Raw genomic sequence first — 13,379 nt, 5'->3', positions numbered from 1 at the left:
GTCTAACAATGACTACTATCAATAACTTTATCATCTATATAAAACTTTAAAATAGATTTAGCAATAAAATCATTATGTGTTGCAATGCTTAAAAGCTCACAAATCTTATTTGACTTTAACAACAGAAAATTTTAACATGCATCAATAGCAAATTAAATGTATTCATTATACAGAAAATACTGATAACAAAGGCAAGCATGAAGTCACGGGAAAAAAATAAATTTGTTTCTCTCGGTGGGTAGATAGCCTCAATATTTTCAGAAGAAATTACAAAAATTTATTTACAAAAACATGAACAATATAATATGAAATATAAAATAGGACACAAATCTGTAGTTTTTCCACCAAAGTCCTTTGCAGAATCATCCTATTTCAAATTATTACACACATGAGCTTATGGATCAGAGTAAAAGTGCATCCGTTACCACACTCAGAAAACTGACGGAGCAACAGCCATGCATTTCAGAGCCCATGATCATCTGAATCACAACCATTAATAACAGAAGGCACAATTAAGCTGGCTCATTTTATTAGTTTTTCTTAGAAAAATCAAGCACAGGGGCACCTGGGTGACTCAGTTGGTTGAGCGTCTGACTTCCGCTCAGGTCTTGATCTCACAGTTTGTGAGTTTAGGCCCCACGTCGGGCTCTGTGCTGACAGCTCAGAGCCTGGAGCCTGTTTCCGATTCTGTGTCTCCCTCTCTCTGACCCTCCCCTGCTTACTCTCTCTCTAAAATGAATAAAATGTTTTAAAAAATTATATAAAGAAAAAGAAAAAAATCAAGCACATGTTGCAATAAAATTGATCTGGGAGGCCTTACGATTTGGTGTCTTATAAGAAAACCACAGGCAAATCAGAGTATCAACCTTTGTGATCCCTAAAGCATTACCTTTAAAATTCCATTTCAAAGGTCTCAGGATCCACGGAGCAGAAGAGCTAAGCCCAAGCACTAGCCAGTCTGCACACTTGGACTGTAAGCCTAACTCCTGACCTCAGTACTCTAACAGGAAGAGTATCTGCCCTAAAATGAAAATTTCACTGGAAGCTGTTATTACAGGTGACATCTCACTAAATAACTCAGAAAGGCTTCTTTTTTAAGACAAGTTTATTTTATTTATTTTGAGAGAGACGCAGAGAGGGAGGGAGAGAGAACCTGAAGCAGGATCCACATGGTCAGCACAGAGCCCGACGTGGGGCTCAAACTCATGAACTGTGAGATCACGACCTGAGCCGAAATCAAGAGTCAGACGTTTAACCGCCTGAGCCGCCCGGACCCCCAGGAAGGCTTCTGACAGATGATCAGCTCAGCACGAATCTGCCAGACGACCCGGCCACGGACGGTAAGACAGACGAGGAGGGAAGAGGCATCTTGGACAGAGTGGCGCAGAGGCAAGGGGAGAGACATGGACGCGGGGGCCGGGGGGGGGGGGGGGGACCGCGGGGGGGGGGGGGGGCGGGGGGGGGGGGGGGGGACGGGGGCGCAGGGGCTGTGGAGCTGCAGCCACAACTGATGTCAGAGAGGCGCCCAGGCGCTCGGGGCGGGAAGGGTACTGAACGCACCCGTCACCTCAGCACTGCGCGTTTTCCCGAAAGCAAAAGGGAGGCCTGGCGGCTGCCTGCGCAGGACACACACCGGGTCACATCTGTGAGGACGCCGGCCGCAGCACGGGGCGGGGACCGCGGCACTCAGTACCTACCAAGAAAGGAGTGACTCCCAGCCTAAGCCCACAGGAGCGCCGTCCCACAGAACTTTCTGCGATGCCCCAAAGGGTCTACGCTGCGCTATCCGATACGGTGGCGGCTGGCCGGCCACACGGGACTGCCGGGCTCTCGGAACGTGGCAGGCTGTGGGGCCGAGGAGCTGGGCTGGTACTTGTATTTAATCTTAATTAAAGTGAAGTAGCCACGTTTTGCCAGTGGCTTCCCCAGCGTGATCCCTGGTTCTGGAGAAAAACGCTGACCTCAGTCTGAGGACAGCCCGCTGGCAGCCCAGTACGAGTCCAGCGCCCCAGAACACGGTTGAAGCCACTTCTATCATTCAGAGAATCAAAATCGTAGGACAAAACGGAGCAAGTGAAGAGAAACAGAAGTCACAGAGGTGCAGGGAACACTGAAACACAGAGACTGAGAAGCACCCGTGCAGGAAACGGAGAAACAGCCCAACAGCAAAGGAAAATTGACGAGAACAGCGCCTGCAAAGGTCACAGGTGAAGGAGGTTCCAGAGGAAAGAGGAAGGCAGAGGGTGACGGGAGGCGGGGGCACCGGGTGGGAGCGGGCCTGCGGGGTGTCCCCTGTCGGAGCACAGCAGGGTGAGGCGTGGCCAGAGACAGCGGGAGGGCACTGGCCTCCGCTCGAGCTGCAACCCTTGCAAACGACAGAAGGTCCGTTGGATGAAACCCTAAGCCGCCGCCCGCCGGATGGGGCTGAGTCCGCGCAGGTTAGCGCTGAGCAGGGACACCGGCTGCCCTCGAGGGTCCACTTAAATGGTCACTTTTCTGGGTTTAGTTCTCTGGATACTGGGATGCTGCCTTCTTTATTCCCGTCACAACACAGCCATGTAGTATTTATTCGTATTAAAAATAGTGAATACATTTTCTTTTTTAAAGACTTTATTGTTAAGTAATCTCTATACCCAATGTGGGGCTTGACCTCATGACCTCGAGATAAAGAGTTGCATAGGCACCACGCATACATTTTCTTTAGAAAAAATTAATTTTAGGGGCGCCTGGGTGGCTTAGTCGGTTAAGCGTCTGACTTTCGCTTAGGTCATGATCTTGCGGTCCGTGGGTTCGAGCCCCGCGTCGGGCTCTGTGCTGACTGCCAGCTCAGAGCCTGGAGCCTGTTTCAGTCTGTGACTCCCTCTCTCTCTGACCCTCCCCTGCTCACACTGTCTCTCTCTCTCTCCTAGAAATAAATAAAACATTAAAAAAAAAAAGAAAAAATTAATTTTATATCCAAGTATTTTTTCAGATTCCCAAGTCCACTGGTAAGATTTACAAATTTTCTCCCATAAAAGTTCGTGGCAAACTCATTTATTACTGAATTTTTAAAAATATAAGTAATTCACGTGATCTGAAACCCCAAACCGTATCAGAAAGAATGCAGTGAAAAGTCCATACTGTCCTTCACTCTTGATATCCAAAGTGCAGACATGTGAATAATCATTTTTATGAATTTCCTGTGTCCAAGACTTTTTATGCAAATCCAAAAATACATTCCTCCTTTTTCCAACTTTCTGACACAAAAGTAGGTTATTATTCACATTCTGTACCTTCCTTTTTTTCACTTAAACATATATCTTAGAAATCTTTTCATATTAGCGTAAAAAGGTCTTCCATATCCCTTTAACATCACGACAATTGACACTAAACAGAAATTAAAACTGCAAATCCCAACCTTGAAAATAAGAGGGATTTATACGAGCCTAGGCACTGAGAGTGAGTTATCAACCTTGGAATTTGCTAATCATCTTTTAAATACCTTCAAAACCCCCCACAAAACCTGAAAGCAGTTAAAATCTACAACAGTTAGAGTAAGCCTATTTGCTTTCATGAGCTAAGAAAAACATTCTAAACACTTAGAACCTCATATATTTAAACCATAAATAAAATTCCTAGAGTAGTTTCTTAGAGGAAATAGGTGCTGTACTCATAAAAGAGGCTGCATATAAAGCCCCTTTACCCATTAAACACCCTCTGGAAGCAGTTCACTGGTGACCCTCAGAGCAGGGCAGCGGGGCATTTAACTCCAGTAATTACTGTCCAGAGCAGCGGACTTTGGGCGACAATAAAAGCGAGTGTCCCAGTTCGGCTGCTGTGATCCTCAGCTCGCACATCCTGCTCTAGTGCAATTAGCCCACAGAGAGCTAATTACCTAGCGGGGGACGTTGGTCTCACTGCCACCTCACTTCCTCCAGCACTAATAAACACCAGGCAGCTAGGGTCGCACCTAATTAGCCGGCTGCATTCGTGTTTACAGGGCAGTTTCAGCTGATGATGTGCTCTCCGCACACAGTTCATTTCAAAGACTGCTTTCCGAGCCAAAAGAAATGGCTCCTGTCCCACTAGAGGACAGCATTTTACAAACCAGAAGAGGAATCTTCAGGGTAGCAGAACTCACCTGCCAGAACACAGGCACTACCACCAGAGCGCCTTGCAGCAGCTGCCTAGATGACCCGGTCCCCGAGCTCCCACCAGGGCCGGTATGGATTTTTGCCCCTTACACTCTATTAACTACTTGCCTAGTAAACTCACAAGCAACCACTAACCTATCACTCAAAATAAAGAAAAATGTTTCAAGATTACAGGCACACTTACCTAAGCACAAATTAGCCACATTTTGATTTGTATGTGTTGTTTTGTCCCTTCCAAAAGCTTATTTCAAAGTTTAGAAGAAAAACATCAGAGTGCTAGAGTAAGCTGTCAGGGCAAGCTGGTAGAGAGAGCTATGGGGAGGCCGAAAAGACATGTATCATATTGGGTCTAAAACACAGGCATGGGTCCAGTGTGGGTTTTTAAATTAATAGAGTTCGTTTTAGTGTCATTTATTTTTAAACCTTAAGTTCAAAAGGTTTTTTTTTAATGTTTATTTTTGAGAGAGAGAGAGAGAGAGAGAGAGAGAGAGAAAATGGCCAGGGAAGGGGCAGAGAGAGGGAGACAGAGGATCCCAAGCAGGCTCTGCACTGATAGCACGGAGCCCAATGCGGGGCTTGAACTCAAGAACCGCAAGATCATGACCTGAGCTAAGTCAGACGTTTAACCGACTGAACCACTCAGGCGCACCTATTTTATTTTAGAGAGAAAGATAGAGTATAAGCAGGGGAGAAGGGCAGAGGTAGAGCGAGAGAATCCTAAATAGGCTCCACACTCCAAGTAGAGCCCAATGTAGGGCTTGATCAATGACCCTGGGATCATGACCTGAGCTAAAATCAAGAGCCAGACACTCAACCGACTGAGTCACCCAGGGGCCTTGAATCCCAATGTCTATATTGGTTGCTAAGACTAAACTCCACTTTCAATGCCAAGATACTCTAGAAAAACAAGCTGATTTCATTTAACACATTACAGGCCACTTGAAAGCCTCACAGGCCAGAGAAACAGACTCAAAAAGGTTCAATTTGGTTTAGAAAAGAAAAACAAACTTTCATTTTCCATGAAACGCTTGCACAATTGATATTCTATATCCTATCTTATCAGAAAATAGCAGATGGACACCGGGTTGGTTCAGCTGGTTGAGTGTCTGACTCTTGATTTCGGCTCAGGTCATGATCTCCCGGTTCGTGAGTTCAAGCCCTGCGTCGGGCTGTGTCCTGACAGCGTGGAGCCTGCATGGGATCCTCTCTCCATCTCTCTTTGTCCGTCCCCTGCTCGCTCTCTTTCTCTCTAAATGTTTGGTAGAATTCCCTGGAATGCCATCTGGTCCTGGACTCCTTTGCTGGGAGATTTTTGATTATGAATTCAATTTCTTTACTGGTTATGGATCCGCTCAAATTTCTATTTCCTCCTATTTCAATTTTGGTAGTTTATATGTTTCTAGGAATTTGTCCATTTCTTCCAGATTGCCCAATTTGTTGGCATATAATTGCTCATAATATTCTCTTCTTACCGTTTGTATTTCTGCTGTGTTATTGTGACCTCTCCTCTTTCATTCCTGATTTTATTTATTTGGGTCCTTTCCTTTCACTTTTTGATCAAACTGGTAGGGGCTTATAATTTTGTTCATTCTTTCAAAGAACCAGCTCCTGCTTTCATTGATCTGTTCCACGGTGTTTTTTTATTTCGATGGCATTGATTTCTGCTCTAATCTTTATTATTTCCTGTCTTCTGCTGGTTTTGGGTTTTATTTGCTGTTCTTTTTCCAGCTCGTTGAGGTGTAAGGTTAAGGTTCTCTCTCTTAAAATAAATAAACAAACTTTAAAAAACAGCAGATAGGGGTACCTGGGTGGCTCAGTCGGTTAAGCGTCCAACTTCGGCTTAGGTCATGATCTCGCAGTTAGTGGGTTTGAGCCTCACGTCAGGCTCTGTGCTGACAGCTCAGAGCCTGGAGCCTGTTTCAGATTTTGTGTCTCCCTCTCTCTCTGGCCCTCCCCTGCTCACGCTGTCTCTCTCCCTCTCTCAGAAATAAATAAAATATTAAAAAAAAAACACAACAAAAAACAACAGATAAGGGGCGCCTGGGTGGCTCAGTAGGTTAACCCTCCGACTTCAGCTCAGGTCATGATCTTAATGTTCATGAGTTTGAGCCCCACATCGGGCTCTGTGCTGATAGCTCAGAGCCTGGAGCCTGCTTCAGGTTTTGTGTCTCCCTCTCTCTCTGTTCCTCCCCCACTCACACTCTGTCTCTCTCTCTCAAAAATAAATAAAGAATTAAACAACCAAACAAACAGCAGATAAAACTGACACAGGTGAAGGCCAATCGAAGCAGACCCCAGGAGGAAAGCGTACTTCGGGGTTCACACAGTGGCCGTGGGGACTTGCCTGACTTTGGGCACCACCATCCGATGCTGCACCATAAGTGTGTGGCCGATGGACGCCATTAGAGTGAAGGCCTCCTCGCTGGCTGAGTCCCTCCAGACCAGGTTTAACAGGGTGTTGGTCTGCTGTTTCGTGTCCAGCTTCTTCAGGCACTCCTCTGTGATGTACGGTACGGAGAGTCGACCGTCCTCCTGAAACACACCAGAGAAACTGCTCTAAGTGACCTACGCGTCATTGGGAATGAACCTCTACACTCCAAACACACATAACATCTTACTTTACTTCAAGTAAAAATGCAAAATAGCCATTACCTAAAAGTTACCCACATCACCATGAACATACCAATCTCTCTCCAAATGCGTCCATTAAAGTACTATGAAATTCTTCACTAATTTTGCCCAGCATAACAACACAGGGACTGTAAATACTCAGTTTTTGCCTACTGATGGGACAATATTTTCAGTACTGACATTTTAAGAAAAATGTATTTCAAATTTTTAGATTCCATTGTACTAAGCGTACATGTGTGAGAAAACATTTTCATCTGACAGAGCCTCCACTTTAAATTATTTAGGAGATCACAGGTTAAGCAAAAATAAAATATTAAAGAATTTATTTATAACATTTACTCATTTTTGAGAGAAAGAGACAGTGCAAGTGGGGAGGGACAGAGAGAGAGGGAGACACAGAATCCGAAGCAGGCTCCAGGCTCTGAGCTGTCAGCCCAGATCCTGACGCGGGGCTTGAACTCACAGACCATGAGATCATGACCTGAGCTGAAGTCAGACACTTAATTGACTGAGCCACCCAGACGCCCCTAAAGAATTTACTTTTTAAAAAATCAAATGAAATATATTTTCTATCATAATTTCTTCAAAGATCTGATTCATCAACTAAAACCTGAACTAAGATGCTATGCATTTGCCTATTTGGGGTATTCATCAAAGATACATCCTTGTTTCACATATGTATGCATATATCCAAGTATACATCAATATAAAATATATACACAACACTGGATATTGCTCACTGCCCTGCTTGGAAACTTAGATGGATATAATTTATGTAATTTATAATAATCTACCAAATAAAACATTGCTTTAGATAAAAGTAATAAATTCTATCTGCCAACCTTGAATGTATAAACAAGATGCACCTAATGAACGGAGTTGGGGCCCTGGTACTATTGGAGCACACTCGTATTTTTTAGTAGTGCACAGTGTACACATTTAAAATACATTATACACAAACAAGAACTAAACCAATTACACAGAAACCTAAGAGTCTATAAACAGTAAAGTCTGACTCTGGAAAAATCCCATTCAACCAAATTAGATTCTACATAATTATCATAGGAGAGAAAAGGCAATATACAAGCAGCCATCAGAAGATGTGACCCAGAAATAAAGAAAAGATCTCGAGTCACCCTGTGAGTACCTGGCCCACACCTGGGTCACCGGTTCTGAACCCACATGTGGACAGGAAAGAAGTGACAATAACCAAGGCAAGGGAAAAATGAAGAGGAAAAAAAATGAAAAAGAAACAAAGTACAAAATTATATATCTAATAAAAAAGACCTTGAAACCCTTATATATTACATGAGAAAAACAAAGCGGAGTAAAATTTCCCCAAACAGAAGTATCAAGCTGCATTTTTTAAATGTTGGAAAGCTGTGTCACAAGCAAGTGAGCCTGTGTGTTTTCTACTACTTCCGTCTTCACATCCCGCTCACGCCCGCGCCCCCGGTGAGGTAGGGTTTCCTAATATTTCTCCAGCAGATACACATGGCCTCATCCTCACGTGGACACTAGTTGTATGTATAAACAGCATTTTAAGGGGCGCCTGGGTGGCTTAGTCGGTTAAGCGTCCGACTTTCGCTTAGGTCATGATCTCGCGGTTCGTGGGTTCGAGCCCCGCGTCGGGCTCTGTGCTGACTGCCAGCTCAGAGCCTGGAGCCTGTTTCAGTCTGTGACTCCCTCTCTCTCCGATCCTCCCCTGCTCGCGCTGTCTCTCTCTCTCCTAGAAATAAATAAAACATTAAAAAAAAAAAAAAAAAACCAGCATTTTAATTTCACAGATTCTCTAGGAGGTAATTAAGCATTAAAAAATGTCTTCTATGGGGGGCCTGGGTGGCTCAGTCAGTTAAGCATCTGACTTCGACTCAGGTCACGATTCTGCAGTTTGTGGGTTTGAGCCCTGCGTCGGGCTCTGTGCTGACAGCTCAGAGCCTGGAGCCTGTTTCAGATTCCGTGTCTCCCTCTCTCTCTGACCCTCCCCCGCTCATGCTCTTTTTCTCTCCTTCAAAAATAAACATTAAAAAAATTTTTTTAAGCGTTTTCTAAAAACAAAAGTTTTATCTACATTCCATCTACAGAATCCCACTTTTTTTTTTAACCACACAAAAAATTCACGCTTCAGCGAGCAGCTGAGTTCCGACAGATGCAGGAGTTCCGGCACCCACCGAGACACTCCGCTCTGCCCCTCTGTAATCATCCAACCCTGCCCCAAGCTACAGGGGGCAGCGGCTAGTGTGTGTCTCCTTATTTTAGGGCTTTTATCATCTCTGCTAACAAAGCCATGTGTACCCAGAAGGCCGTACTAGCACCCCTTTAACGCACTTCCCCGGAAAACCCAAGCAACTCCTGAGTATCTTCTTCCTGGGATTCCATTTAGTATTAACCAATGGGAACTTCCTAACAAAAAATATAACATTTAAACCTATTATAGCCATATCTCAAGGTATTTTAATTCTGTAGTAAGAGCAGAGGTCAGCAGTAGATATATCACTGAAGACACACAAATTGTGTGTGTGTATAACGCAAAGCCTTTTATTCCTTGAAAAGACACCGCAGATCATGCTGGGTGAGAAACAGGAGAAGGGGACTCAGGGACTGCCTGTGACAACACGCTCACAATTCACTTTCAAATAATCATGACATCTGCATTCCACAAAACTGGCAAAAATTAACAGCAGACATTACTTGGTGTTCACAAGATAGGGTAAGGAAGAACTTAACCTTTTTCTTCCCCTTAGGGCTGGGAGAAGGGTGGGGGGCGGTGGCTGCTGACGGGCCCCGCTTCTGTGCAGACCACGGAAAGATCCACAGAGCGGTGGTGGCTGCAGTTACAGGTTAACATACTGAGCAATCACTCAACCGCACATCACCTTTTTAAAAGGGTGAATTTTATGGTGAAGTGTATCTCAATAAAGTTGCTATAGAAAAGCTCTTAAAAATAAAACAGTGCTTGGTGTGTGGTAAATACCCTTCCTGAGAACTAGGAACTTAACCTTTCAATCCAACAATTTTGGTTCTAAGAAATATTTCCTAACTAACAAATTAACATACAGCACGGCCTACTTTGCATAAAAGCCCCACATAATCACGTATCCTTGCAGAGACTTCTACGGCTGTGCAGGAGAAGGTGTGGGAGAACGTGCCGTCACTCCCAAGACGGGGACCTTTGGACGGACAGATGGCGGTGGAGGGGAAGGGCTTTGCCTGCAGCATGAAGGTTTTGCAAGAATGCTCTAGAATGTTCGCGATACAGCTAGGAACGAGGACGGACACAAAGTTACAGGTGACTTCCGTGTCAAGTGCAGCGGTCTATGATGCAATCCTCTGGCTGGGCTGCGCAGCTTACCGGGGCGCTGGGCTGCTTGTCTGCCTCTTCACCCTCGTCCTCCGAGTCACTGGCTGAATCCTGACAGCTTGTGCTGGCGGGGGACACCGGCAGCTGAGAAAGAAAGTTCTGGAGCACTCGCAAGTACACCAGCAGTCCTTCCTCAGAGAGGGTCCCTTTGCAAAACAAGCAACGATAACATTTCGTTAAAAGTGATCAAAAAGAAACTGGAAAATCCAGGTACCAGTTTTCTTATACTCAGAGAGACATTTCTGACCAGAACATATTAAATTCTAATAATTCAGGTATAGACCTATATATTGAAATACATCAGAAAAAGAGGCTCTAATTCTAGAACAGGCACATGTTAGAAGTTCAGTGTAAGTGAGGATAGCATCCCTGCACTCACAGTTCTCCCTCAACTTTAGAATTTTTTTAAATCTGTGTGGCCTCATAACATGTACCTGAATCAGACTTTTTTCTTAAAGATTGTATTTTTTAGTTTATTTATTTTGAGAGGGAGAGAGCATGCACACACGTGCACAAGCAGGGGAGAGGCAGAGAGAGAGAATCCCAAGCAGGCTCCCCAGTCAGTGCAGAGCCTGACTTGGGGCTCAAACCCACACACTGTGAGATCATGGCCTGAGTTGAGATCAAGACCTGGATGCTCAACTGACTGAGCCCCCCAGGCGCCCCTTAAAGATTTTAAAGTCCTATCTACACTCAATACAGGGCTTGAACTCACAAGCCCGAGATTGAGAGTCACATGCTGCTATTGAATCAGTCTCTTTCTCACGTGCCTGGAAATGCTCCCCAGGGACACTATCTAGGCCACGGACCTTTAGCAAATACACTCTTCCAAGAAACTCCCACCCCAGAGGCCACCTTGACAGCACACACCTGCCCCTGACTCCCTTCCGGTGCCTCATCTGCGACCACCGCGTGTGCGTGAGGTCAGCTAAGACAGATCTCGTGCCCCGTACCCAGGTAATTGTCGCCGACGGTGAGAACGAAGAAGAAGAGCCATGGCGCCCCGCCGCCCGTCTGGGGACACCTGCTCCGCAGCGACGACAGCGCACTCAGATAGGGCTCGTACGGGAAAGCGGTCTGCGTGTCCGCTAAGGCCGGAATGATGAAATGAAAAATCTGATCTGTGAAAGGTGCTGCCAACAACTCCTCGGTGAAGGCTGTGAAGACCCGCCGCCTGAAAACGGGAAATGGAAGCTTCCATCATAACAGATCATTCATAAGACCACTGTTAAAGTTAACTTGCAAAATATTCTTTTCTAAGTTAAATGAAGTTAAGCATCCAAAATCCACTAGGTCGCCATGAAATTTACTTAACTGATCTGTGCCTTCCCATTGAGAAAACTCTGCCACATTTTTATATCTTTCAATAGCTACTCGAAGGCAGAAAAATAACCAGATCATCAGAATTATAAATTTATATCAGGGCACAGGCCAAACAGACAGTAAATTTTTTTAAAACTAAATCACATTAATAAAATAAAAATCTGACTTTCAAATGTATATGTAAAATAGCATACTGTATAAAAGTTATCATTAGATACAGAACTTGTGAACTTATAAAATCAATAAATTATTCCATTCTCACCTTGCACCTTCGGGACACGAGTTGTAAGTAAAGTGCAATGGTTTCAGAACATTCTCTAGCAGAATTTTTGCTATAGGAACTCGGGATATATCAGAATATTCAATACTTGATGGAAGCTTGCTGTTAATTAGCAAATAGAGAGACCTATAATACCCTAAAAGAAAAGAAAAGCACGTATTTAAAATTTGGTACCTTAATCATAATGAGGGAAAAAGGTGTCAGTTTTTAAATGCTTTTTATAAATCTCTATAGGTCCAAATATAAGTTAATTCTTCAACTTTTTTTTACAGAGAGAGGGAGACAGCATGACTGTGCGCATTTGTGCAAGTGGGGGAGGGACAGAGGATCTTTTTTTTTGTTTTTGTTTTAAAACATTTTAAATAATGTCTTACTTATTTTGAGAGAGACAGAGCATGAATGGCATAGGGGCAGAGAGAGAGACACAGAAGCTGATGCAGGCTCCAGGCTCTCAGCTGACAGCCCAGCACAGGTCTCGAACTCACAAACTGCAAGATCATGACCTGAGCTGAAGTCGGAAACTTAACCGACTGAGCAAGCCACTGAGGCGCCCTGGAAGAGCGAACATCTTGAGCAGGCTCTTTGCCCAGCTCAAAGACTGATCCAAAGCCTGATGCAGGTCTAGATCTCACAACCATGAGATCATGACCTGAGCCAAAATCAAGAGTCAGACACTTAACCCACTGAGCCACCCAAGTGCCCCTCAACTTTTTTTTTTTTTTAATAGCTTAGCTATTGGCTCCTATATTTTAAATTTTAATAATTTATTTTAGTAATCACTACACCCAACATGGGGCTCGAACTCACAACCCAAGATCAAGAGTCACATGGATCACTGACTGAGCCAGCTAGGTGCCCCTTGAACTTTTTATTAAGAAAAAATTAATCACATAAGTAGCTTGAAATGGTTATGTAAACTCCATGTCATCATCTGTCATCATCTGACAACAATGATCAATTATAGCCCATCACCCACTCCTCCATTCATTGGGCAGCAAATCTAAGATATAATTATTTCAGCGTTATCATCAAAGGACTTTACGTTTCTTAAAAATACCATTATGACAGGGCACCTGGGTGGCTCAGTCAGTTAAGTGTCCCACTCTTGATTTCGATTCAGGTCATGATCTCACACTTGTGAGATCAAGCCCTGTTATCAGGGTCTGTGCTGGGTGTGGAGCCTGCTTGGGATTCTCTCTGTACCTCCCCCTCTCCTCTCAAAATAGACAAACATTTAAAAAATATCATTATGACAGCTAAAATAAGTTAATAGTTACTCCTTGCCATCACAAGTATCTAGTCAGTGTTCAAGTCTCCAACTCTCTCATGCTATAAACCTTATTTAACTAATTTGTTTGAATCAGGATCCAATTAAGACCCATATGTTACTACGGTTTTCAGCTGCCTCCTAAGCCTCCTCCAAGTATGTAGCTACTTATGTGACTTCTTTTTTTTTTATTTTATTTTTATTTATTTCTAGGAGAGAGAGAGAAACAGCGTGAGCAGGGGAGGGTCAGAGAGAGAGAGGGAAACGCAGACTCTGAAACAGGCTCCAGGCTCTGAGCTGGCAGTCAGCACAGAGCCCGACGCGGGGCTCGAACCCACGAACCGCGAGATCATGACCTAAGCGAAAGTCGGACGCTTAACCGAC

At 44.3% G+C, this 13,379-nt stretch overlaps 1 protein-coding gene across 1 annotated transcript in view; it reads right to left on the bottom strand.

Moving 5' to 3' along the window:
- UBE3C (ubiquitin protein ligase E3C) overlaps nucleotides 1-13,379 on the bottom strand; it is a 113,576-nt gene that overhangs the window by 68,457 nt on the left and 31,740 nt on the right. The window contains exons 7-10 of the mRNA XM_039255853.1: nucleotides 11,711-11,864; nucleotides 11,079-11,299; nucleotides 10,117-10,271; nucleotides 6,478-6,665 (exon numbers count right to left, since the gene is read on the bottom strand). Coding sequence (XP_039111784.1) covers nucleotides 6,478-6,665; nucleotides 10,117-10,271; nucleotides 11,079-11,299; nucleotides 11,711-11,864 — 718 coding nt within the window. The remainder of the gene's footprint in view (nucleotides 1-6,477; nucleotides 6,666-10,116; nucleotides 10,272-11,078; nucleotides 11,300-11,710; nucleotides 11,865-13,379) is intronic.

This window comes from Hyaena hyaena, unplaced genomic scaffold (genome assembly GCF_003009895.1).
Source record: "Hyaena hyaena isolate Hyena2069 unplaced genomic scaffold, ASM300989v1 scaffold_548, whole genome shotgun sequence".
Classification (NCBI taxonomy): Eukaryota; Metazoa; Chordata; class Mammalia; order Carnivora; family Hyaenidae; genus Hyaena; species Hyaena hyaena.
This window is presented reverse-complemented; position numbering and strand designations above follow the sequence as displayed.